Below are 26,875 nucleotides of genomic sequence, written 5' to 3'. Positions count from 1 at the left end.
GATTTGTTTTATTTCTTTCATCGATTCATCTATTCTCTCGGGTCTTGGTGCACCAAAGGACCCGAATAAAATCCCAGCATCGTTACATTGAGAAATAATGAGCTTTGGTTAAATATAAAACAGGCTTTAATGCAGAAAATCATCAAATGTTTCCACGTCACCCAAATGGATCAGATACAGAGTAACATTCACCGTCCAGCTGAGCTCCACTCAGCTCATCTTAGGGGAGACACCAAGTGAAGATTGTAGAGCGAGTTCTGCTTTATTTTCTCCTCATTCTGCTTCCTCTCTAAAGTGTTTCCTGCCTTCATCAGTTTTTGTTTATGTGTGACTGTCGTCAGTCTTAAATGTTGTGGTTGTGTCAGCCTGTAGTCGTGTACGAGAGCAGATGAAACAGAGAAAAGACAAAGAGTCCCTTTGTCCATAACAGAGTGTTCCTTATGAATTTATTGTAACATTTCTTGTGTATAAAATCACAAGATTCATAGTTTCTTTTACAAAGGACACAAGGACATTGTGGCATCAGGGCTTTTTATCTATTTTTTATATTCATGTGTGTCCTTAACTTGAACTTTGTTAGCATATTAGCTCCACTTTACACCAAACTAACTTTAAGCCACATAAAACAGATGTTTTTTTATTAGCAGATGAATATATAATCACGTCTCTAATTAGTCAAATCTCAGACTGTTACTCGTCGGTTCGTTTTGTTACTCCAGGCCACTGCTCCTCATCCCTTCTCCCTGGTTTCCTCTTGGTCTCTTCATGTCTCTGGTTTGGGTTTATTTTTGTTCCTTGCTCTTTGTTTTTCTATAAGTTAGATTTTTTAATTAAATCTACAACAGAAGTTTGTTGTCTCCTGCCTGCTGCATTTGGGTACAAACCACACACATCAGGACCAGGACCGGCCGAAGGCATAAGCAAACTAAGCAGCAACTTTGGGCCCCAAGGCCACTAAGGGACCCCCTCAATGGAGAAATTATAACAATTTGTTGTTATAATTTCTATGTTATAATATCAAAAACACACAATTTCACCATCCATTCATCCATTTTCTTCCGCTTTATCCGGGGTAAGGTGGCGGGGGCAGCAGCTTCAGAAGGGCGGCCCAGACTTCCCTCTACCCAGCCACTTCTTCCAGCTCCTCCGGGGAAACCCCAAGGCGTTCCCAGGCCAGCTGAGACACATAGTCCCTCCAGGGTGTCCTGGGTCTTCCCCAGGGCCTCCTCCTGGTTGGACGTGCCCAGAGCACCTCACCAGGGAGGCGTCATCTGCATACAGAGAAACTTTAACATCTCATCATTCTACAGAAACTTGAAAAAAGTTCTTGTTCCATTGATAGTTTATTTCAGTAATAACCAAACATTTCCCTTTATTAACAGGGCCGTGAAGAGTAGGGGTTGCACCAATTAGTCGACTAGTCGATTCTTTTCTCTGCAACGTCTTTTTTCTGGGCTAGTCGACTAGTCGCAATCACATGACTAAACAGATTTTTCCAAGGAAATGAAAGAAGGTGGAGTTCGTCAGAAAGCTCAAATTGTATAAAAATGTAAATAATTTAACAAAGACAAACTGTAAAAAATTACAGCATAGGCTCCCGCAATAGGGGCATTGTTCAGCACACAGTGGTTAGCATACAGAAATTTAGCCCGTCAGGAGTCCGACTGCCGTCCTCCATTCGCTGGGCCCAGGCCTCTCTCCCCCACTCTGCTCTCTCTGCCCCCTTACAGTCAGATTGCTGTGAAATAAACTAGTGCCGAAAAATTCCTTAAAAAAAAAAAAAAAGACTACCGGAGTAATGTGCGACAACGCGTCATGATATCAGGCTTTTTTTATCCCTCAACTACCCCCAACTGATCAGCATCACCCTGCGTATTGAAGCTTAACCTTCAATATTTGCCATGAAAATAGCTGATAAAGCCTCCAAGTAGTTGTGAAGGGTTTTTGCGCTTACGTCACTATGATGTCAACGCGACTAGTCGGCATCGACTCGACTATTATCACGATGTAGTCGACCTTAAAAAATATTTAGATGACAACACAACTGGACAACAATCTATGGAAATGAAATGTGTGTCACAAAATGAGCCCGGAGGGACGAAGGCTGCTAAGTGTTGCTAGCTGGTGGTAAGTTGGCTCATTTATTATCTACCTTTAATTATCTACATTTCAGTAAAGAGCGAGGACCTGCGGGAAAGCTTGTCCAAATTGCTCTTGAGTGAAACCACATCATCAGTGCATGGTAGGGCTCTTGTAAACGAATATTTTAGTAGTCAAGTAATCTATCGATTATTCCTGCGATTAATCGGGTAATCGGATAAAAAAAAGATAAAGTAAAATATTGGTAAATCTAACAAAACAGCAGTATTACTATCACATATCAATATCACTCCAATTTTTCACATTTGAGCTTCCCTAACAATAACTTTTCTATAGCTTAGAAAATTAACCTAACAGCTCACTTTCTAAATTAACCTGAAGAAAAGTTATACAACAATCTGGAGTTATATTCAATGTAATAGAGGTAGGCTCACAAATAGCCTGTCTATTTGTGAGTAGGCCGTTATAAAAATGTCTATACTCCAGTTTTCTGTTTATGTGCTCATCTTCAGTCAGTTTAAAAACAATATTCTACTGATCAGATTGAACCATGAATCTGATTTAACATAAATTTTGGGCCTATTCAAAATGTTTATTTTGTCTAATATTTAAACGTGTTTAAAGTTAACTAGCATTAAAACTAGCATAATTAAGCTAATAATTCTAAGACTCACCACCTCCATACACCACAATTCAATAATTTCTAGGAGCCTCTGAGTATCTGGAGGGTCCCTGAATGCTTAGATAGCTCTTGAATGTTTGGAGGAACCCTGATGGTCTGCAGGGCCTTACCAGCAGCCACTGAGTTTCCTTTTCCTTTCTCCAAAGGTCTTTGCATGGCCTTGAGTCAGTGTGCAGCCGTGTGCATCTGAGCGGATAAAACAGAGAAAAGACAAATAGTCTTTTTGTCCATAACAGAGTGTTCCTCATGAATTTCTTGTAACATGTCTTGTCTATAAAATCACAAGATTCATAGTTTCTTTTACGAAGGACATTTAGTTCCATTAGTCATTTTGTTTTTCACAATGCAGCATCCGGATTTTTTTATGTTATTATATTCATGTTTGTTTTTAACTTGATCTTTGTTAGCATATTAGCTCCACTTTATACCAAATTAACTTTTAAGTTAAATTTTCTTGCACTTGCAGTGGATGGCCAGTAGTTGGTAGTTGGCAAACACAAGAAAATGGCTTTTAGGTAGCTGTCCACGGCCTGTTATGCATGACATGGGTTACATATATAATGCATTGTCTGAGGTACTAACAGGGCGGTGTTTCTCAGTCATTAAATATATTTGGAGCCTCAGTTGTACAGTAGTTTGTGAAATCAAGATCCAACCTGTGAGATACGGAGTGAACTTAGTTGCTGGGAGTTTTTGTCATACCAAATATGTAAGTTCAGGAAGCTGAACTTACTGCCTGTTCCATATTTACTCTCATATCAGATTACAGTTGTTTTTCATTGCTTTGACCTGCTGAAAGGATCTGGGATCCACTCAGTTTCCATCAACTCAGTTGAAGAAAACCTCCTGCAGATGTATGAACATCTGGACGTTTCTCTCACCCTTTCGGAAGACATTTAACACAGATGTCATTCAAGCAGTCCAAAACCAGTTTGTGCCAACCAAACAGAAATGACCTGGGGCCTCATGTATGAAAGAATGTGCAGTTTTCACACTAAAACTTGGCGCATAGACAAATTTAGAAACTGCGGCACACAACAAAATTCAGATGTATAAAGCCGTGTGCACGTACGTTGCTGTGCATCTTTCCCCTATAAATCCTAATTTGCTGGAAATAGCACATAGCTGCTGGACTGCCCTGTACCCACCCATGAATAAAAATGCGAATTAGTATACTGCTCAAAAAATAAAGGGAACATTTCACTTTAATTTTGTGTGTGGCTCCAAATCCAGGCCTCCATTGGTTAATAAATTTGATTTCCATTGATGATTTTTGTGTGATTTTGTTGTCAGCACATTCAACTTTGTACAGAACAAAGTATTCAATGAGAATATTTCATTCAGTCAGATCTAGGATGTGTTATTTGAGTGTTCCCTTTATTTTTTTGAGCAGTGTATAATTACCCAGAAGTCTGCCACCATGTGAAGCAATGAACCATGGCAACGTCCTTATTTGTAGCAGTATATGTATTATTATAATAATTAGATATTTTATTTAAAAAGGTGCATTCAGGGCACATAAGGTTGCCTCAGAAAAAATAAAATAATACAGAAAAAAATCTAACTAAAAAAGAGATTCCTGCAAATGGCTGTTTGAATAACAGCCGGGATTTAAAGACAGACAGCGTGTCAGAAAGTCCTTTGAGTGGGGAATGTGGAGGTTTATTCTAGAGTCATGTGTGTTAGTTGTACATTTACAGAATAAAGACACTTTATGTCCATAAGGCGCATTCACAAAGCAGACTGGTCGACTGAAGGATGACTCCAGCTGGACCGGTACCGGTACCGCACGGCTCCTTCTTTAAGTTTTGCTCAGAGCTCTAGGATGATCAGTCTGGATTAATCTAAATGCTAATAAACCGTCAACAACATTTCCCATTAGATCAATATGATCAGTCGCTCCCTCTGAATCCTTCCATTGGCGATGTTTTCCACCAGAGCCAAAGTGCTCCAGTTACGTGGCTCACCTTTGTGCAGCCACTACGAGCGATGATACACACTTTCATGACCTTAAAAATGACCAAATCTGTTTGGAGTTCATCTGCTGATCCAACCCTGTTTTCTTTTTTCAGTCAGAATTAAATTACCTCATAGATGCATTCCAGGCGCTTTGGCGCACAGATCAATGCATTACATCTTTGTGAAACAAAACCTGAGGAAAATTATTTACATTCTAGTGAGGTTTTCACATCCTTTTATTTTTGTTTTCTTTATTTTGTGTGCATGTCAGCTTATTCATGGAGTATAGGTGCGGTTCAGATTCATTGTGTTAAACTATTAAACCATGAAAAAAATATCAGATTTGATGCTTTTTGGTCAAAAATAACTGAGCGTAGTCAGATTTCGCTGTGTGCTTTATATATTGATATTGTTCAAAGGTTTGCGTGGCTGCTGCACATTTTTACCCCAGGGAAAAAGTTTGCGTATATTTATGCAAACTTTGACGCAAAGTACATTTTATATAGGCCATCTTGTGTGTAAAATAGGGTGCTGTTTTGTGCGTAGGCATGCCTTATACAAGAGGCCCCTGTTCTTTCTCACCACTGAAAGCTGCATCCATCAGTATGAATACACTGAAGCAGCTGTTTCACTTCCCAAAAATCTACAATTGGACGGCAGGCCTTAAAGGAGATCAAGACACATGACACTTTTTCTCTTGAAGGCTGTGTTTCTAACTTTCTTATTCTCTGATTTTAGTTTGGTTTACGTTTACAGTATTTTCATTCACAGTGAATTCAGTGTGATCCAGTTAAAATCTGGACCACAGCATTTCTGATTCTGTATCCATTTCATTTCAAGAAAAATTTGATAAAACCTGTGTAGACAGATTTTGGATTTAGCCAACTTCAACAAGCCTGAAGCTAATATGAAAGCTAGCCCAGAGGATAACGTTTTTTTTTTTTTTTTTTTTTTAAAAACATCAACTTGAAAACAAGGACGAGTCGCTCTTTCTTCAAATAATCAGTTTCATTTCATCAAGATTGCAATTAAGTTTCTCCTTGAGAAAACTCTGCAAGCTTGTGCTCTGCAAAAGCAGAACATTTACCAATTATTGTTCCTCTGTATACAGATGACAGTGCAGATCAGTGTCTGTCCTGTGATTGGTGGCTTCCTGTCCAGCAGGAAGTTGTGAACAGAGTTTAAAAGCTGCTGCAGGACTGCAGACATTCACAGGAAGCTGGACCAGCAATGGCTCTGCTGAAGGTTCTGCTGCTGCTGCTGGGGCTGGGTGAGTCGGAGACACTGGGGACACTGGAGACACGTCCACTGGTTCCAGGGAGGCTGCTGCTCTCTGTGACTCTCAAACTTCCCTCTGATTCTGTTTCAGACTGAAACTTCTTTGCATATAAACTGTGATGCTTTTCAATCTTTAACTGTTTATCCTCTTTCTGTTCCTGCAGCCATGTTTGCACCTGATTTCTGAGTAAAGTCCTCCTTTCTCTTCTTCAGGTGTTTCAGTGAACTCAGGTGTTTCTCGGCAGAAGAGAATTATTGGAGGTCAAAACTGTGATGACACGGAGCGTCTTTATCATGTTCGGCTGGAGAGCAGCAATGCTACTCATATGTCCCGCTGTGGAGGATCTCTGATCCATCCTGAGTGGATCCTGACTTCAACTCTGTGCTGGAAGTCGGAGCCAGGATGGTAGGAAAGAGACATGAAGACAGTTTTATCTGCAGATGATCAGGTTTTCTGTCTGTTCATTATATTATAACCTTTTCTGCAGGACTAACACAGCAATATTAAAAGTTCATCCACGGACTGCAGGGCAGCAGAGTCAGATAATTGGAAGCAATACTGTGACTTATACTCATGGCGACCACCAGCATGGCATCATGTTACTGAAGCTTCAGACACCAGTAACAGATGTCCCACCTGCTCTGCTACCAGACTGCAGGCGTCGTCTTAAAGTGTAAGTCTTTCTCTGATTATAACATGACTTCAGGTTTTCTGTCTCCACTCCTCCAGTCCTGCTGCCTCTGCTTCAGCACACCTGAGTCAGGTAATCAGGCCACCAGCAGAACCAGAACCCGTTTAGCTCAGGTGTGTTGGACCAGAGGCGCATGTAAAGGACGCAGGACACCGTCACTGAGGACTGGAGGTGGACACTCCTGTGTCAGTGGATGAAGTTCTTCATGGATTCATTTTATGTTCTTCCATTGTTCTTCATAACAATTAATTTTCTTCTTTGTTATCTTGTATTTTTACATTTTATTCCTATTATGTTTTAGAGGCCATAATATTAAGCTGGCAGGAGAGGGAGCAACGACAACCGGCCCCGATAATCAGCAATGTGAGAGAAATATTGAAGTTATGAGAATAAAATCTTTGTTTCTGCCTCTAAAGAGAAGTTTGAGTGAAGAACATGTTTATGATTCTCATGTTTCTCTACGGTGAATATTTCTGCCATTCCAGCACATCTTCAGTGTGTCGACATGAAAGTTGTTGCTGTTTCCCTTGTTGTGCTGCCATATGGGCATATATTCCGTGCCGAAGCACCGAACAAGGAAATATGCTATGTAAGTCTGTTTCTTGAATATCGCTCTGCAGCGATTAGAAGACTTTTCTGATTTACAACATAAATACATTGATATAAATTTTTCTACAGGGCGACACTGGTGGAGCAGCATTGCACAGCGGCAAGATTTATGGAGTGATTTCTTTTGGTGGAGAAAATGCATGTCAGAGTTCAGCTACAATCATGGATGTGTGTAAATACAAGAACTGGATTAAAAAAACAATTAAGCCTGGAAAATAAACTATTGTGGAATAAAACTCATTAAATTTCCTCTCAGATGTAATTTTATAATTGTATCTTCATCAATTTAATCCACGTTTGTAGAATTAGAATGAATTGATTGTTTTGTTTTTTTTTCTCACCTGATCTTCACCTCCCTAATGGAGTTTTCTCTTCACCTCAGAAATGAAAAATAAATCAAAAATGCATGAAAAAGAAACATTTCCTGTTTGACTGTCTTTACATTCATGGTTCAGTTTGTTCAGTTGATATTTTCCCTGAACTGAGTCTAAAAACATGAGTTTTAAATCACATGAAGAGGAACACCTGAAGTCATTTATTTATTTAGTTTTTGTCTTTATTTTACATCAGAAATGAACATGCAGCATCTAAACTTTGCAGCTCTGGAGTTTCTATTCCTGATTTAGTTCTAGAGAACTTTAAACTCCACGACCAAAGAGCTGTGCACCAAAATAATGAAACAGAAGTCACATAAAGCAACTATTAGCAAATAATAAAACCTTAATAACCTAAAAATTAAATAATTTTTTTTATAAAGATATAAAGGAAATAAAAAATACAATACTTAAAACCAATTACAAAGTCAATCTGGAATGAAATAAGTTTTAAGAAAATATTTTAAAACAGGTTAAACTAAATAATGGTAGTTTCTGGTTGCCACAAATTTAACATAAAATTATTGAAAATGATACTCTTTTGCAGTTAAAGTGTCATTGTTAATTTTTAAATTAAAAAAATCTTATATGATTACATAAAGCTATACAAAACTTATCTTAAAAACATTATCACAAAAATCACCTGCAAAATAAAGTAGGACATGCAAACATCTTTATTTACTTTCACTGTTGAAATTAAAATCCAAATTACATGTGTAATGTGTAAAACTTTTCAGAAATTACAATTTGATTTTCAAAAAATTAAACATGGCAGAAGTTCTCTGTAAATTTTAAAGTAAGGTTGAGAAAGTAAAAAGATGTTAGTAATGCTAAAATATGTAATTAAATACTTTATGTTTTACTAATAATATTACATCAAATTAAACAGAAAAGGTTTGCATCATGACCTGTCCAGGGTGGACCTCGCCTCTCGCCCAGGATGTTAGCTGGAGATGGGCATCAGCAGCCCTCCACACCCCAATAAAGACAAAGGAGTAAAGAAAATGGATTAATGGATGGATGGGTTTGCATCATCAAATATGATAGCCTTATTAATTCAATAATCATCATCCAAATAATAGTATTAACAAGTTATACTTATTTCTATGGAACCAGGAATATTTAATATGCTGTTATTAAATGATACAACTTTTTCTAGAGCAGTGATTTTATTATTCATTTTATTCTTCCCACTTAACAGCAGTGGCATGCGGTGAGGTTCATAGCTGGTGAGGCACTGACTTAATCATAATCAGATTTACTTAAGTAAATGCCTGGCATGTTACTGTTTACATATGGAAATTACGCAAATGCGCACAACGCAAAAACACTTCTTTTACATGTCATCAATGTAAAAGATTAATTTCTATTAGCAGCTTAACAAATCTTTGCATTACATTATCAAGGCACATTAAAACAAACCTTTATCTTGGCTTTTTTCTATTCTTGCCCTTTCTTTTCTACCTCCCTGAAGGATAAATCCTTTCTTGACACATTGTTTTGCTTACGTAACTTCTGACCGGAGCTTTAGACCTTTGATGCTCTGCTCATTGTACAGAAGCTCATGATACCAGCTGTACCTACCGCAGCCACCAGGGGCCCCCAAGAGCAATTTTTTTCCCTTTGTATCAATAAAGTTATAATTTCTACATACATTATCAAATATATATTATTGTAGAAACAAATCAATTCGTAGTGAAATTAATTGATCATGAATACAAGCGGCCAAAATAGGTTTTCTCCGCAGGGTGGCTGGGCTCTCCCTTAGAGATAGACGACAACACAACTGGACAACAACCGACGGAAATGAAATGTGGGTCATGAAAGGAACCGAAGGGACGAAGGCTGCTAACGTGTTGCTAGCTGGTGGTAAGTTTGCTTATTAATCATCTTTGTTTAATTATAAAGAGTGCAGTAAAGATATATAACTTACATTGGTTTCATAAGTAATTATTTTATCAATTTTATTGTGACTTGTATAATTATTTCTATAGCAATCATTCAGTTTCATGTTATAACTGCATGGAGGTTGTTTGTTGCAACTTATACTTTTATTCATAAACTTAACCTGGTTTTAATTAAGCTAGACCAGTGTTGTGTTCAAGACCACCTAACCCGAGACCAAGACAAGACCAAGACCAGAGTGTATCGAGACCGAGACAAGACCAAGACTTTTAGGGTCCGAGACCAAGTCAAGACCAAGACCGAGGGGAGTCAAGACTGAGTCAAGACCAAGACCAGCGGCCCGCCCTACATGACACAATAAAATGTAAAATATGATCGAAATTGCTTCTCAAAATAATCTGAAAGATCCATATTCCCATAAAAACACCTAGATATTAAATACTTAATACATTTTACCAATATTACATATTCCATTTCTGTGCTAAAATGTGTGATGGTCTCGTGCCATCCCTAAAAACATAACACCCTGGGCATTTGCCCATATTGCTCATGTAAGAAACCACCACTGTCTGCACCATTAAACATAGCAATTGAGGCAATGCCCTGATGGTAAATAACGCTCAACTATGAACACTGACCAAGGAGCAACAAGCAAGAAGTAACCAAACAGAAGGCGCTCATCGTGACTGTTTTCACTCTCTATCCCAGTACATGAAGCCAGGCAGTCTGACACCATGGCAGACATTACAGCTGCCACTTTGAACAAAAACAAAGAGCAATGTGCATGCTCTGCGTGCTCTTTCGTTCTTGTGTTTTAGTTATTTGTTAATTTAAATATCAACGTACATAATTAAATAATGATGCAGTGTACACAGAGCATTACTAGAACAAAGAACGGGTGTTCTGTCAGGTCAGATCGTCATGCTTAGCACGAACTCACGGTGTTCTGTCAGATCAGCATACGTTGTCAGATAGCTCAGACATGCATAAGCTGTCATTACCATATGATTTTATTTAATCAGCAACATAGAATCATGACGTAGATCATTATTAACAGTTATTAACAGTTGTATGGCATCCAGCTGCAGCCAGACCTGCTTTAAACACACTTTGAAACCACGACAACGCATGTATATCTATCTAGTTATCATATTATGTCATATTATAAACAATTTAATTACTTATTTTCGTCATAACTTGTTGCGTATACTGACAACTCCACTGACGGTCGGACTTCTTAATGCGCATGCGCTCGCATGGTACTCACTGCATGTATGCTATCCTGACAGCGTATGGTAATGATAAAACAACGGCTATATCTGTCAGACACGTCATTACCATAAGATTTCATTTAATCAGCAATATAGAATCATGACGTAGATCGTCATACACTTTGTTATTAACAGTTGTATGGCATCCTGTCTTAGCGGTTAAGTGAGTTTTACATGAGTGTGTGTTGTAGCTGACTCCAGCAGCAGCCAGACCTGCTTTAAATACACTTTGAAACCATGACAACACATGCATATCTATATAGTTATCATTGAAAACAATTTAATGACTTATTTTCGTCATAACTTGCTGCGTATGGTGAACTGACAACTCCTCTGACGGTCGGACTTCTTAATGCACATGCGCAGGCATGGGTACTCACTGCATGTTTGCTATTCTGACAGCGTATGGCTATCTGATAGAACAACGGCTCTCAGCGACACTCCAGTCCTATCTAATAAGTAAAGAGCCGAGCAGATGAATCGTACTGTTCCTGAATGTCACATCACTATATTGCAGACTTTTGGACACAGCACCGTTGTCCCATATATGCAACAAGTCAGTCAACATCTCCGCATAATAATTCAGCGCAGTGAGTGACAACTTCAGAATGCTTATGTGTGTCTATACAGCTAGCTTTGCTAACATCACGTCAACGGATCTTACCTTCTTTGAGCTACTTTTCTAAGTGACGAAAAAGTTAGATGTTGTCCCCACCATCTGTGAAAACGAAGCAACACATAGTTGCTTGGATTTTAATCGGCGTTTTGCATCCACTGAAGACAAAGATGTTAACAAATAAACTGGAAAGTATGCTGCACGTTTAGTGGTATTTTCACAGTTGCGGTCTCGACTGGTCTTGAAATAAAATGCCAAGTCCTCAGCCCCCGAGACCGAGACAAGACCGAGACCAAATGCGGTCGAGTCCGAAACGAGACCGAGACCATCAAAAAATGGTCTTAAGACCGGACTCGAGACCAAGACCAATTTCGAGTACCACAACACTGAGCCAGACTTTGATATTGTGAGGTTGTTGTTATAACTCGTTCATCATTGTTTTATCTTAACATGTTTGCAGTTTAAGCAAATGAAGATGAAAGAGTAAGCCAGAGAGATCAGGTGTTAGGAAACCTAAAGACTTTTATGTCTCAGAAGAGGCTCTGGCTCCACCAGATCACCAACCAGTTCTGAGGATGAACCTCCACATCGTCTTCATGGTGTAAGTATTTTTTGTTTTAATGAGGAGCCAGCTAAAGTGTGTTTAAAGTTCTAATTTCGAAATTGGTACAACTATACTTTTAGTATACTTCAGATGTATTTATAGGTAGTACACTTAATACTTAGTATACTTAAAGTGTACTTTCACAAATGTAAGTATATTTGAAATATACTAAAGTATACTTTTTTTCGCCTGGGAGGGCTTGCGATAAAACTCACACAATGGGTGCTTTGGTGGCGCAGGAGCAGCCCATGTCTTCAGGCCTTGGTCTTGTGCTGGTGGTGGCAGGTTTGATTCCTGGCCTGGCGACATTTGCCACTTGGCCCTCTTTCTTGTCGAGCTACTTTCTGATGAAGGCCACTAGAGCCAACAAAAACCTTAAAAAAACACACAATGTCCATAAATAACCATCTTAGAATTTAAATGGCTAATGCGTGTTTATGTTACGCCTGTGCATTTAAATAAATATAACATCCCAGATCTTTGCGTAAAATGTCATTCTAAAGGGACTCTTATGCAGACAAATCAATGCATTTTTGACAGAGGTGAAAGATATGAATGGAAAAATTTCTCTCAAAGTAAATATCACTGGATCTAAATTGTTCCTGTTAGCTTTATACCCTGAGAAGCATAACTTTAGTAAATCAGAATGTACTTTCATATATAAGCTCATTATCTGCAAAAAAATTATTGCTTTGGCTTAGAAAAATGTCAACAGACCTAGTGCCATGCAGTGGTTAAGGCAGATGTTGTCTAATTTGCCGCTAGAAAGAATACCATATATTAGGAAATACTAACAATATCTTTATGAAAGGATTTGGAGTCCTTTCATTAATTTTATTAAGGACTTAGACTTCTTGGCAGAGGGTTTGTTTGAGTTTTGATTTGCTGGAACTTGCAGTGTGCCATGCTGAAAAGACGTGTATAATTATAAATAACCTGGTTGTAATTTGATTGAATATCCCTGTTTTTGAGAAGCTGTTTTTTTGTTCTTCTGTGTGTCTGTTTTCTTTTTTCTTTCTTTCTTTGTTTTTCATTTCCCTGATATGAGAAAGAATAATTGCTGTTATGTCACAGGGAAAAGTTGTTCAGAAGATTACATGATTGTATTTCTCAAGTGGAAAATCTCAATAAAAATATTTTGGTAAAAAGAAAAAAAAAACATCAATCTGAAAACAAGGACAAGAAAAATTACCAATTATTTTTAGTCTTTTTTAATGCAAATCTCTCCATTCACATGAGATAAAGCAAAGCTAATATAAAAGTAACTTTGCAGCAAAATATAGGAGCTGCTTGTTTTGAGTCAATTCCTTAATACTGATGAAAATTTCTTGTTTCATTGATTATTTAAGTTATAATAGAGGGAAATGTTTTGTTATTCATTAAATAATCTGTCAATGGGAACAAGAACGTTTTTCAAGTTTCTTTAGAACGATGACATGTTAAAGTTCCTCTGTATGCAGATGACATTGCAGATCAGTGTCTGTCCTGTGATTGGACAGATCGGTGTCTGTCCTGTGATTGGACAGATCGGTGTCTGTCCTGTGATTGGACAGATCGGTGTCTGTCCTGTGATTGGACAGATTGGTGTCTGTCCTGTGATTGGTGGCTTTCTGTCCAGCAGGAATTTGTGAACAGAGTTTAAAAGCTGCTGCAGGACTGCAGACATTCACAGAGAGCTGGACCAGCAATGGCTCTGCTGAAGGTTCTGCTGCTGCTGGGGCTGGGTGAGTCGGAAACACTGGAGACACTGGAGACACGTCCACTGGTTCCAGGGAGGCTGCTGCTCTCTGTGACTCTCAAACTTCCCTCTGATTCTGTTTCAGACTGAAACTTGTTTGCATATAAACTGTGATGCTTTTCAATCTTTAACTGTTTATCCTCTTTCTGTTCCTGCAGCCATGTTTGCACCTGATTTCTGAGTAAAGTCCTCCTTTTTCTTCTTCAGGTGTTTCAGTGAACTCAGGTGTTTCTCTGCAGAAGAGAATCATTGGAGGTCTAAACTGTGATGACAGGGAGCGTCTTCATCATGTTCGGCTGGAGAGCAGCAATGGTGATGAAAGGATCCGCTGTGGAGGATCCCTGATCCATCCTGAGTGGATCCTGACTTCAGCTCAGTGCTGGAAGTCAGAGCCAGGATGGTAGGAAAGAGACATGAAGACAGTTTTATCTGCAGATGATCAGGTTTTCTGTTTGTTCCTTGAAATCCAATCTTTACTGCAGAACTAACACAGCAATATTGAAAGTTCATCCACGGACTGCTGGGCAGCAGAGTCAGGTAATCCAAGACAGACCTCTGATTTATATTCACGGTCACCGCCAGCATGACATCATTTTGCTGAAGCTTCAGACACCAGTAACAGATGTCCCACCTGCTCAGCTACCAGACTGCAACAATCGTCTTAAAGTGTAAGTCTTTCTCTGATTATAACATGACTTCAGGTTTTCTGTCTCCACTCCTCCAGTCCTGCTGCCTCTGCTTCAGCACACCTGAGTCAGGTAATCAGGCCACCAGCAGAACCAGAACCCGTTTAGCTCAGGTGTGTTGGACCAGAGACACATGTAAAGGACGCAGGACACCGTCACTGAGGACTGGAGGTGGACACTCCTGTGTCAGTGGATGAAGTCCTTCATGGATTCATTTTATGTTCTTCCATTGTTCTTCATAGCAATTAATTTTCTACATTATCTTGTATTTTTAAATTTTATTCTTTTGTTTTAGAGGCGATACTGTTCAGCTGGCAGGAGAGGCATTAACGACAATCGGCCCCAATAAAGAGAGATGTGAGAGAAATATTGAAGTTATGAGAATAAAATCTTTGTTTCTGTCTCTTCAGAGAAGATCAACTATAGAACATGTTTATATTTCTCCACAGTGCCCATTCATAGCATTGCAGGACATCTTAAGTGTGTCAACATGCAAGTTGTTGGTGGTTCCTATTTCCATGGAACATTTGGGCATATGGTCCGTGTCGAAGAACCAAACAAGGATATATGTCTTGTAAGTTTGTTTCTTCAATAACTCTCTGCAACAATTAGAAGAGTTTTCTGTTTTACAACATAAATAAATATATTGATATATATTTTTCTACAGGCTGACACTGGTGGAGCAGCGATGTACAACGGCATGATTTATGGTGTGATTTCTTTTAGTAGTAGAGATTACACATGTCAGAGTCCAACATCAATCCTTGATGTGTGTGAATACAAGGACTGGATTAGAAGAAAAATTTTCCGAGGACCAAGAACTATCAAGAAATAAAATTATCATCAAATTTCCTCTAACATGTAATTTTATAATTGTATCTTCAATAGTTTGATCCACATGTTTGTAGAATTAGAATAAATTAATTGTTTCATTTTTTTTCTCACCTGATCTTCACCTCCCTAATGAAGTTTTCTCTTCACCTCAGAAATGAAAAAATAAATCAAATGCATGAAAAAGAAACATTTACTGGCTGATTATCATTACATTCATGGATCAGTTGATATTTTCCCTGAACTGAGTCTAAAAATGTGGAATTTATCAGAAAAAATGTCACATTTTGCTGATGTATTTTAAAGGTTCTGTTGGCTCTAGGGCCTGAGGCCTCTACATGAGTGATGCTTCACCCTGCGCCACCACAGCACCCCTAGCTGATGTTTATATCTATGATTGAAAACCATAAACCAGACTGCAAAAGTAATTTACATAGATTAGAATGCTGGTGTGATACTTTGTTTTTTAATCATTAAATCTATAATGACTTTCATATATCAAACTGAAATCTCAAAGGAAGACCAGGTATAGAAGTGGTAATCCACAGAGTGCAGGCCAAACTCCTACAGCGGACGCCACCATCGTTATGAGAGAATTAGATTAAATGATGCGTTTGGGATTATTTAATTTTAGGTCGACCATAGATTTGTCACATTTAGAGAACTGTATGGTAGGCCCTGCTGCTTGGATGAAGGTGAAGTTGGGTAAAGGGGAATTCCACCTAATTTTTTCTACCGTCAGCATCTTTAAAAGGATATGGCCAATTTTACTAAGGGAAAACCACAGCTGCTGGTATCTTACCATAATTTAGGAAGTATGGTAAAATACCGTCAGCTGTAGTTGACAGGCATTTACCATATTTTAGAAAATACTGTAGAATACTGGGAGTTTTGGTCAGCAGCAGTGGCGGAGCTACGGGGGGGCAGCGGGCAGTCTAGACTTTCAGATATAAAGAAACGATCCGTGACTCTCACTGCAACGCAGCTCAAAGCCTCAGCACCACCTGCTCACTGTTCACTCTCTGCTTCACCTTAATGTTACTACCAGGCGGTTCGCAGTGCTGATGGTGGATCTGAGCTGGAGGTTCAAGGCTATAAGTAGAAGTTACTGCAGAACCTCAACTGATTAAGGACGATCCAGCTCATAGCATTTGAAGTTCACAAAATATCACATAAACATCAGTGAAAATACTGTAGCAATAATTTGAACTGCAACATAAAGCCAAACATCCCACAATTAATCATTTCAAGATGTCCCAAAAGCATCGGCAGACTGGCATAGGGGGGATTCCAGGTACATTCAGGGCCGGTCCAAGGTAATATGGGGCCTTAGACAGAATCATGATTTAGGCTCCCCAGCCCATCCTACCAAGAACATCAGCATCACAAACTGTGTTTAAATATAGATTTAGTGAAGTCTGTCATAGGGAGATTAATTGGCTGAGTTTAAAATCAATCACTGATTATTGCTTATTTGCTCTCATGTATTTGTGAACAAACCCAGCTCAAACACATAGTTTACGCCATATTGTAGCCATGGTAACACAATGAAACTGTCAAGATGATTTTTTTCACTTTTACAAACTAAACTTCATAATTAAATCCTAAATGTACTATTTATTTTTTTCTCTGCTGAATGGATTCAATAACATTTAATGACATTGTCATTCTCAATAGACGACTGGTACAGTTTTACATCTATAATATGTATTAAAATTCAACATTTGATACCCTTGAATGTCTGGAGGTCCCCTGAATGGCCCCTACCATCAGCTAATGGCTTTCTTTGTCTTGACTTCTCAGTTTTACAATTCTAGATTTCAGAGGTGCCAACATAGAAAAATGATGTAGAGTTAATCCCTCTGAGCCTTTTTGATCTTTAAAGCAGCCTGCAGCCAAGTTGCTATAAAACAGTCAGATATTATCAGGGTTTATTTAGTAAAATAGCAGCAAATTAGCTTATTTCATAACTTCATAACCAGTAATCTTCTCTCCTCTGGTCTGTTTAACAGCTACAGTCTCAGATCAGCTCAGCCCTCCAGGATGTCAGCAGCAGAAACAGCAACATTGAGTCCATCAGGGAAACATAGACTACATTTGCTTTGCTTTGTCCCCACATGATGAGTGATACAGTATGATCCAATTATATATCAGATTCTTGATTATTATGGGTTGTTGTTATGTTGTTGTACGATGTTTTAAGATCTTGTTCTTTTCCTTTTTAACTTTGAGCCCCTGCCCCTCCAAAGGTCTCTGCACGGCCCTGTGTGAACGTACAGCTGTGTGCATGTGAGCAGATAAAAGACAAATAGTCCTTTTGTCCATAACAGAGCGTTCCTCATGATTTTCTTGTAACATTTTTAGTCAATACAATCACAAGATTCATAGTTTCTTTTACGAAGGACATTTTAGTTACTTTAGTCTTTTTGCTTTTCACATTGTGGCATCAGGGCTTTTTTCCCCCATTTTTTGTAGTTCTGTTTGTCCTTAACTTGAACTTTGTTAGCACATTAACTCCACTTTACACCAAACTAACTTTTAGCCACATAAAAGAGATGTTTGTATTTTTATTAGCAGATGAATATGTAATGGCATCTCTAATTAGTCAAATCTCAGACTGTTACTCGCCGGTTCGTCGCCACTGCTCCTCATCCCTTCTCCCTGGTTTCCTCTTGGTCTCTTCATGTCTCTGATTTGAGTTTATTTTTGTTCCCTGGACTTTGTTTTTATTTAAGTTTTATTTTGAATTAAATCTACAACAGAACTTTTACGTCTCCTGCCTGCTGCATTTGGGTCCACACTTCAACCACACACATCATGACAGATGGTGGTAATGCATTGGATTTTAAAGCCACTCTGTCCATCATGGTCAGTTTCGAATGAATATATGTAATGTAAACATTTAAATATAAAGAAAAATAGCTTTTTATGAACCACAAAAAAATAATAATTTTTGTTAGAAGATAAAATGGGAATAATGGACTTTTTCCTTAAATCTTCAAGCTAATAACTAAAATATATTAAAATATAAAAATATTTTTATAGCCACAATATTTGCTGTAAATGATGCATATTGTGTATCTATAGTCAGAGTAATGATGTCAGTAAATACCTGTCAAAATATTGCCACTGATGCATGATGTCCACTTGAGTGGACACAGATGATGATTTGTAATTTCTCCAAATACAAAGTTGTTATTTGGAAACTACATCAGTAGTTTTAGTCTTTGCTTCATATCATAATATATTTTTTACCTGCAAGAGTTTCTACAGTAGAAGGAGGGACTGGGTATTCCTGAATGGGTTGGCATGCTTTTCATCTGTCGGCCATTTTAGATTTAGCTGAATTTTCTTGCACTTGCAGTGGATGGCCAGTACTTAGCAGTGTATTGTATGTTGTACTAGTCTCCATTTGAGTGGTTTGTGTCCATTTACAAAATATAAACACATGAAAATGGCTTTTGGATAGCTGTCCACTGCCCGCTATGCATGAAATGGGTTTTTTTATATAATGCATGGTTGAGATACTAACAGGGCGGTATTTCTCAGTCATGGAATATATTTGGAGATAAGCACCAAGACCCCTCTTTACTCCACTGGAGACAAAGATTTAAGAAAATCAATGGATGGCAATATTTGCTTTTGTTTAATTTCTTTAGCTTTTGTTGGCTCTAGTGGTCTTTTATTTGAAAGAGGGTAATGAGAGAGGGGGAACACATGCGGTAAAGGTTGCCAGCCCGGGAGTCGATCCTGCGACCACCAGCACAAGAATTAAGGCCTCAATATATGGGTTGTGCTCTGCCCTTGCAAAACCACAGCATCCCCACTTTTGTTTAATATTTCAAATGTGGCATGGTTTGAGCCTTTTGCTAACAAAATGTGTTACTTTGACAAAAGAATCATGGGTGGAATTATAAAGAAAAGAATCATGGGTGATGAAAGAGGTCTATGTCTTTCATAAATATAATCACATCAGTTAAAATTTTACCATATTTTTCATTGAAATGTGTTTTAAAAATAAGAATTGTTTTTACTTAACTAGGTTAATTTCTGTGAGTTTGAATTTTTTGTTATAATTTTGCATTTACAACAAATGCAAATGCTCTTCACCACCCAGCACTGTAACATTGTTCTTTTTCCAAATAAAAGAAGCAAACCCTTTTCTGTTTGTAGAGGGTTATTTTCACAGCTCGACAATAAACAAGATGATCCTACTTCCGTGAGCAAAGGCAGATGTGAATTCTTCTAGATTTTTCTTTAAAAAAATTATCAACCTGAAAATAAGGACGAGTCGCTCTTTCTTCAGAAAATCTGTTTTATTTCATCAAGTTAACAATCAAGTTATCCTTTGAGCAAAACTCACTGCAAGCTTGTAGACTGCAAAAACAGAACAATTACCTATTATTTTTAGTCTATTTTCTAGTTCAAACCTCTCAGTTTACTTCAGATAAAGAAAAACTAACTTACAAGTAATTTTGTAATCTTGTTTTGAGTCAATTCTTTAATGTTAATGAAAAAGTTCTTGTTTCTTTGGCTGATTAAGTTATAAGAGGGAAATGTTTGGTTATTAGTGAAATAATCTGTCAATGGAACAAGAACTTTTTTCAAGTTTCTTTAGAAGAATGAGATGTTAAAGTTCCTCTGTATGCAGATGACAGCACAGATCGGTGTCTGTCCTGTGGTTGGACAGATCGGTCTCTGTCCTTTAATGGGGTATATGCCACGAGAGGTGGTGACGTATTTCCGTTTGAATTTATTCCACATAGGTTGGTTCCAGGTCCTGCTTGCTCCTATTGTTCTTGGCCGAAGCTGCAAGATCTGTACCATGAAAAAGACGCAAAACGAAAAAGACGCAAAACTTAAAATATCTGTGAGCTGCTGGTACAACGACTGAGTTTTGTGGTGTGCCGTTGTTTCCAGTAATTAGTCGGTACCATCCAGTGCTTAGTTTTTTCATTTTCCAGCTGATATCAAGGCGACAGCGGACTGTAGCCGAAACTTAGCCACTACAGCTAACACGCGGTTTGTAGCTGCCTGCTATTTCAAAGCTTGAGGATATTGAAGATCCAGCGTCAGAAATGGGAAGATGGGGGATATAAAGGGAGTTGTACGTGGTTCGTTTAGTGGAATAATTTGTTGGAGGAAAATAATGCCGGAGGAAATCCACTGCAATGGGAACAGGCTGAGAACAGAGGCAGCGATTTGGCACAAGGTAAGTCAATACGTGGGTGATTCTATAATTGGAGATACATTTGGCACTTCAAGAATTGACAAAAAAAAACTTTTCATTTCTTAAAAATTTTCTTAGGTAGTCTATTGAAAAGGCATTAAACTTTAAAAAAATCTGTAATTGCCAAACATTAGCTACATATTTTATAATTTTTTCTCAGAAAAAACGTATGTTTTGCGGTATGTTATGTCAACTCTGTTACGGACAATATAGACAGTGAGTGAAAAAAACAATAAATTCTAGCAGACTAAAATATTTTTATTCCATTACACCAAGTGTCCTACTACCCAAATACTTTAAATGGAGATGTTTTACTTAAAAATACATTTTAAAAAATCAAAAGATACTCAACTTTTCACAGAGTTGTTCGCATAGGGTCAAACGTTTTTCATTAAAACTCATTGAAAACCATCATTCTTTTAGAAATAAAATTGGTCAGTAATACTAAATCACAGCAGAAGTCAACCAACAATGTATATGGCGCTCTAGACAACAGTTTTCCTTTTTTTTTTGTGAAAGTATGTCATAAACATGTCAACTCTGTTACCTAACAGAGTTGGTGTTAGTAACAGAATTGACAGGACCATAATAATTTAGAACTGAAAACTCTGTTATTGTCAACTCTGTTACCCTATTTGGTAACAGAGTTGACAGTAACAGAATTGACAATTTCAAACATTTTTATTAAAAACTCCACTTGTGAGTAGAAATTGTGAAAAAACATGACACCACTGAGATAATGGTTTAAAAACCATTAAAAAAACTTGTCTCTGATCAAAAATCTGTGGTATTTTTCTCATGATTCTTTGGTAACAAGATTGACGTTGAAAACGATAACACCTGGTGATTGTGATTTTTAAACTAAAATATTTCCCAGAGAATGGCACATAGACCTCTGTGTGTTTCAGGTCTTATCAGTAAAAGTAAATGACTTAATTTTATGCAGTTTATATAGCCGTAGAAGGCAATTTCCTAGATTTACAGGGACAAAACCATATGGTAACAGAGTTGACAAAAAATTCTCGGACACATATTTTTTCAAAAATAAGGGTATTTTGAGTTAATTTAATGTGATGTTGTTATTAAATTGACCTTTTAGGCAGTTTAAAAAAAGACAGAAAAAACAAATTCACCAAAGAAAAATAATAAAACATAGGTTTTTGCATCATTTTTCAGGTTAATAAAAAAGACAGTACCCAACTCGGACGACAAGAAATCTTGGTTTTTCAGCTATATAAAACAATTTTAAATGTATTTACTTAAATGTTTTTACTTGTTAAATATTATGATCCATTAAAATGAGTAATAAATTATGAAAACATTTAAAAATTGAAATATTTTAATATACCAGACCAAAAATAATGACTCTGGACATCAAATGTATCTGCAATTATAGAATGACCCATGTGTGTGTTGATGCATTTGTGTTATACGGAGTATGAAATTATTTTTAGGCAACTCCTTAGTTTTTGTTTATGTGACAATTATATAAAATACATTTAACATGCAGTCGGAGCGATACCGAGCAGGTAATTTAAGAACAGCCGAGAGCAGCAATGCTCCAAACCACACAAGTAGTCAGTCAGATTAAGGTCCAAAACCTTAAGTGGCACCGACCCACATAAAAAACCCACAGAACAAATGGTGCAAATCACGTATTTCCCGAATCCCTAATATATGATTATCTACCTTTGCTGTTTCATAATTATTGTCCACGTTAGAGTGATTTTTTCCACTTGGCTGCTATAATCCGTTCTTGCGTTACACAACGTAATTTCTCTTTTTTTCCCTCTGAGATTCTGCTTAGAAAATGAGGTTATGAAGTTACATCCTCCTGCTGCTTTTTGTTTTTAAAATGGTTAACGGTTACTGTGGGCAAATACAGCAAGGACCGAGTGAAAAACTCCATCTCTAACACAGAGTGACCTGTGCACCGGAAGCAGGCTATGTGGAAAAAAAATGCGGAAGTGCTAAAACGGAAGTCCGTGGCATATACCCTATTGGACAGATCGGTGTCTGTCCTTTAATTGGACAGATCAGTGTCTGTCCTGTGACTGGACAGATTAGTGTCTGTCCTGTGATTGGTGGTTCTCTTTCCAGCAGGAAGTTGTGAACAGAGTTTAAAAGCTGCTGCAGGACTGCAGACATTCACAGGAAGCTGGACCAGCAATGGCTCTGCTGAAGGTTCTGCTGCTGCTGCTGGGGCTGGGTGAGTCGGAGACACTGGGGACACTGGAGACACGTCCACTGGTTCCAGGGAGGCTGCTGCTCTCTGTGACTCTCAAACTTCCCTCTGATTCTGTTTCAGACTGAAACTTCTTTGCATATAAACTGTGATGCTTTTCAATCTTTAACTGTTTATCCTCTTTCTGTTCCTGCAGCCATGTTTGCACCTGATTTCTGAGTAAAGTCCTCCTTTCTCTTCTTCAGGTGTTTCAGTGAACTCAGGTGTTTCTCGGCAGAAGAGAATCATTGGAGGTCATAACTGTGATGACAGGGATCGTCTTCATCATGTTCGGCTGGAGAGCAGCAATGGTGATGAAATGTCCCGCTGTGGAGGAACTCTGATCCACCCTCAGTGGATTCTGACTTCAGCTCAGTGCTGGACGTCAGAGCCAGGATGGTAGGAAAGAGACATGAAGACAGTTTTATCTGCAGATGATCAGGTTTTCTGTCTGTTCCTTAAAATCCAATCTTTACTGCAGGACTAACACAGCAATATTGAAGGTTCATCCACGGACTGCTGAGCAGCAGAGTCAGGTAATCCAAGACAGACCTATGATTTATACACATGGCGGCTGGCACCATGACATCATGTTGCTGAAGCTTCAGACACCAGTAAGAAATGTCCCACTCGCTCGGCTACCAGACTGCAGGCGTCGTCTTAAAGTGTAAGTCTTTCTCTGATTATAACATGACTTCAGGTTTTCTGTCTCCACTCCTCCAGTCCTGCTGCCTCTGCTTCAGCACACCTGAGTCAGGTAATCAGGCCACCAGCAGAACCAGAACCCATTTAGCTCAGGTGTGTTGGACCAGAGACACATGTAAAGGACGCAGGACACCGTCACTGAGGACTGGAGGTGGACACTCCTGTGTCAGTGGATGAAGTCCTTCATGGATTCATTTTATGTTCTTTCATTGTTCTTCATAACAATTAATTTTCTACATTGTTATCTTGTATTTTTACATTTTATTCTTTGTTTTAGAGGCGATACTGTTAATCTGGCAGGAGAGGGAGAAATGACAACCGGCCCCAATAATGAGCGATGTGAGAGAAATATTGAAGTTATGAGAATAAAATCTTTGTTTCCGTTTCTACAGAGATGGTCAAGTGAAGAACATGTTTATGATTCTCATGTTTCTCTACAGTGCCCTTTCCTAGTATTGCACCACATCTTCAGTGTGTCAACATGAAAGTTGTTGCTGTTTCCCAACTCCATCAAACATTTACGCGCGTGTTCCTTGCTTCAGAACCGTCCAAGGATATATGTCATGTAAGTTTGTTTCTTCAATAACTCTCTGCAGTGATTAGAAGACTTTTCTGTTTTACAACATAAATATACTGATATAAATTTTTCTACAGGGCGACTCTGGTGGAGCAGCGATGCACAACGGCAAGATTTATGGTGTGATTTATGCTGCTGGAGCAAACTATGTATGTCAGAAACCAACTGTAATCCTTGATGTGTGTAAATATCTGTGGTGGATTAAACAAACAATTGGGTTTAAATAAAACAAACTATCATGAAATACAATTCTCATCATATTTTATAATTCCATCTACATCAGTTTGATCCACATGTTTGTAGAATTAGAATAAATTAATTATTTTGTTGTTTTCTTTCTCACCTGATCTTCACCTCCCTAATGGAGTTTTCTCTTCACCTCAGAAATGAAAAATAAATCAAATGCATGAAAAAGAAACATTTCCTGGCTCATTGTCTTTACATTCATGGTTCAGTTTGTTCAGTTGATATTTTCCCTGAACTGACTCTAAAAACATGAGTTTTAAATCACATGAAGAGGAACACCAGAAGTAATTTATTTATTCAGCTTTTGTCTTTATTTTACATCAGAAATGAACATGCAGCATCTAAACTCTGCAGCTCTGGAGTTTCTATTCCTGATTTAGATCTAGAGAACTTTAAATTGCAACACGACCAAAGAGTTGTGCACAAAAATAATGAAACAGAAGTCACATAATGCAACAATAAATAGAAAGAAACATCACATTTGTAATAAAGATACAAAGAAAACAAAAGTTAAAAAATTAAAAACATTTTAAAAGTTGAAATCTGGAAAGAAAAGAAGTTCTAAGAGTGTCCTGCAACTCTTAGATGTCTCCCTGGTTCAACACGCTTCAAACAGCTGTATCATCTCCTAAGTGCAGTCAGGTTCTCCAGAGTCATGCTCATGACCTCATTATTTGACTAAGGTGTGTTGAAGTAGAGACATCTAAAAGTTGCAGGAGACCGGCCCTCCAGGCCTGGAGTTGCCCACCCCTGTTCTAAAGGATTACATAAAGCTATAAACAAGAATTATCTTAAAAACATTAACATAAAAATCACCTGCAAAATAAAGCAGGAAGTGCAAAAATGTTTATTTTCTTTCACTGTTGAAATTAAAATCTAAATTACATGTTTACTGTGTGAAACTTCTCAGAAATTACAATTTGGTTTTTAACTATTAACATGACAGAAGTTATATTTTATAGTAAAATCTGGAAAAACTAATAAGACGTTAGTGCTGCTAAAACATGTCATTAAGTACTTTATTGTTATGTTTTTCACTGATAATATTACATCAAATTAAACAGAAAAGGTTTGTATCATCAAACATGATAGCCTTAATAATTCTATAATCACCATCCAGATAATAGTATTAATTAACAATTTGAACTCATTTCTATGCAACCACAAATATTTTATTAAGCTGTCATTAAATGATACAAACTTTTTCTAGAGTAGTGATTTTGTCGTTCATTTTATTCTTCCTACTTCACAGCAGTGACGTGCGGCGAGGTTCATGGCTGGTGAGGCACTGACTTAATCATAAACAGCTCAGTATAAACATCTTTCATGTTGTTGTTTACATACGGAAATTTCGCGCATGCGCACACTTTAGTGCAGGGGTCCCCAAACTACGGCCCGCGGGCCGAATCCGGCCCGCCTCCACATTTGGTCCGGCCCCCTGAACAATGGACCTTACCAAGCTCCGCCCAGAAACGCCCCCTAAAATCCCACGTGGCTGCATGGCTCACAAACAAAGCCTCGTGGAGCTTAGTTTCTATGTGTAAACATGGCGTCTTTCACTTCGACTGACTCTCTACAAAGTATTTCTGAGTCAATTAGTGTAGCATTTCTGCCGGATTTTCAAAAAATATCAGCCACGACAATGGACAGGGGAACCAACAAGTTCATGTCATCTTTTATGGACAACATCAAGGTGTTTGAGCCACGCGATGCCTCCAACATTGTGCGCATCGCAGCGAAATGCTACCGGTCCATGAGAAAAACAGCAGATCCTCACACCCTCAGCATAAATATAGCTGTGGACAAGATCACTGATGCCTGTTGTTCTTGCAAGGCTGGGTAAGTCGGCATTCGTGGTTTTGAGGGTTACTTTTGGAATCAGTGATTTTTGTTGTTGGCACATGTTTGAGTGTGTCTAGGCCTGACACACTGTACTCGGTGCTAACGTGGCTAACACGATTACAGTTTAGTAAAAAAGACTTTTCAGGTAAAACAAAATCTTTAATGTATGTCTGATAATGGATGTTTTTATTACTGAAGCAGAATCTCAAATGGATAAACAATCACTCAAAATATCCCCATTCACTAAACACAAAGAAAGCAAAGCAATAATACTTACACTTATTGATCTTATGACGGTTGAGCTGCAAATGCGGTTGTGCACAAGCTTTGATCCAAGCTAGGCATTCCGTTTCAGATTTTGGAAATCTGTGAATTTTAGTTCCAGAAATACGATCAGGATACCTGACATCGCCTGAACAGATTCCCCACTGACAGTGGAGAACCATTCTTTTTCGAGTCCTGACGCAAAAACTTTCTGCCGGTCGCTGGTCCACAATGTACATTAGCATGTGTTTACTACAGTAGCTTGTGTTTGTGAGACGGTCACGCCCGTGGTAGCTACGCTGTGACGTGAAATGGGCATTAGACAATGAAACGCGGTCCATACCAGAGAGCGGAGGTTCCCAAACTGTGGGGCACGCCCCCTATGTGCGGGCGCGGGAAGCCTTCTGGATGAAAAAAACAAAAACAAAACATGAACACTGTA

The 26,875-nt window shown here is 38.2% G+C and overlaps 3 protein-coding genes across 3 annotated transcripts; all 3 read left to right on the top strand.

The window, feature by feature from the left end:
• Window positions 1-5,335: 5,335 nt before the first annotated feature.
• Window positions 5,336-7,738, top strand: LOC106911904 (trypsin II-P29-like). Its single transcript, XM_088004668.1, has 6 exons — window positions 5,336-6,011; window positions 6,233-6,425; window positions 6,508-6,693; window positions 7,013-7,074; window positions 7,197-7,300; window positions 7,390-7,738. The coding sequence occupies exons 1-6, from the start codon at window positions 5,972-5,974 to the stop codon at window positions 7,537-7,539; spliced, it is 735 nt and encodes a 244-aa protein (XP_087860794.1). The 5' UTR covers window positions 5,336-5,971; the 3' UTR covers window positions 7,540-7,738.
• A 6,039-nt stretch (window positions 7,739-13,777) lies between these two features.
• LOC148160249 (kallikrein 1-related peptidase b21-like) lies at window positions 13,778-17,435 on the top strand. The gene is made up of 7 exons (XM_088004635.1): window positions 13,778-13,814; window positions 14,036-14,231; window positions 14,314-14,496; window positions 14,810-14,871; window positions 14,964-15,088; window positions 15,182-15,283; window positions 17,358-17,435. Exons 1-7 carry the CDS (start codon window positions 13,778-13,780, stop codon window positions 17,433-17,435), a joined length of 783 nt encoding a protein of 260 aa, XP_087860761.1.
• Window positions 17,436-22,679: 5,244 nt separating this feature from the next.
• On the top strand, window positions 22,680-24,471 carry LOC106913584 (snake venom serine protease serpentokallikrein-1-like). Its single transcript, XM_088004667.1, has 6 exons — window positions 22,680-22,784; window positions 23,006-23,198; window positions 23,281-23,466; window positions 23,782-23,843; window positions 23,945-24,069; window positions 24,159-24,471. Exons 1-6 carry the CDS (start codon window positions 22,745-22,747, stop codon window positions 24,306-24,308), a joined length of 756 nt encoding a protein of 251 aa, XP_087860793.1. The 5' UTR covers window positions 22,680-22,744; the 3' UTR covers window positions 24,309-24,471.
• Window positions 24,472-26,875: the final 2,404 nt, after the last annotated feature.

The sequence above is a fragment of the Poecilia mexicana genome, unplaced genomic scaffold (assembly GCF_051168715.1).
Source record: "Poecilia mexicana isolate PSO_F unplaced genomic scaffold, ASM5116871v1 scaffold_3, whole genome shotgun sequence".
Taxonomy (NCBI): domain Eukaryota; kingdom Metazoa; phylum Chordata; class Actinopteri; order Cyprinodontiformes; family Poeciliidae; genus Poecilia; species Poecilia mexicana.
This window is presented reverse-complemented; position numbering and strand designations above follow the sequence as displayed.

What these genes read in the sequence shown, in the direction of transcription:
- LOC106911904 (XM_088004668.1), top strand. Translation starts at nt 5,972, where the DNA reads ATGGCTCTGCTGAAGGTTCTGCTGCTGCTGCTGGGGCTGG. An exon ending in TGCAGGCGTCGTCTTAAAGT is followed by an intron (nt 6,694 to 7,012) that starts GTAAGTCTTTCT and finishes ATTATGTTTTAG; the next exon opens with AGGCCATAATATTAAGCTGG. An exon ending in CGGCCCCGATAATCAGCAAT is followed by an intron (nt 7,075 to 7,196) that starts GTGAGAGAAATA and finishes CTGCCATTCCAG; the next exon opens with CACATCTTCAGTGTGTCGAC.
- LOC148160249 (XM_088004635.1), top strand. Translation starts at nt 13,778, where the DNA reads ATGGCTCTGCTGAAGGTTCTGCTGCTGCTGGGGCTGG. An exon ending in CAAACAAGGATATATGTCTT is followed by an intron (nt 15,089 to 15,181) that starts GTAAGTTTGTTT and finishes ATTTTTCTACAG; the next exon opens with GCTGACACTGGTGGAGCAGC. An exon ending in GTCCAACATCAATCCTTGAT is followed by an intron (nt 15,284 to 17,357) that starts GTGTGTGAATAC and finishes TCTGTTTAACAG; the next exon opens with CTACAGTCTCAGATCAGCTC.
- LOC106913584 (XM_088004667.1), top strand. Translation starts at nt 22,745, where the DNA reads ATGGCTCTGCTGAAGGTTCTGCTGCTGCTGCTGGGGCTGG. An exon ending in GCTGCTGCTGCTGGGGCTGG is followed by an intron (nt 22,785 to 23,005) that starts GTGAGTCGGAGA and finishes TCTCTTCTTCAG; the next exon opens with GTGTTTCAGTGAACTCAGGT. An exon ending in CGTCCAAGGATATATGTCAT is followed by an intron (nt 24,070 to 24,158) that starts GTAAGTTTGTTT and finishes ATTTTTCTACAG; the next exon opens with GGCGACTCTGGTGGAGCAGC.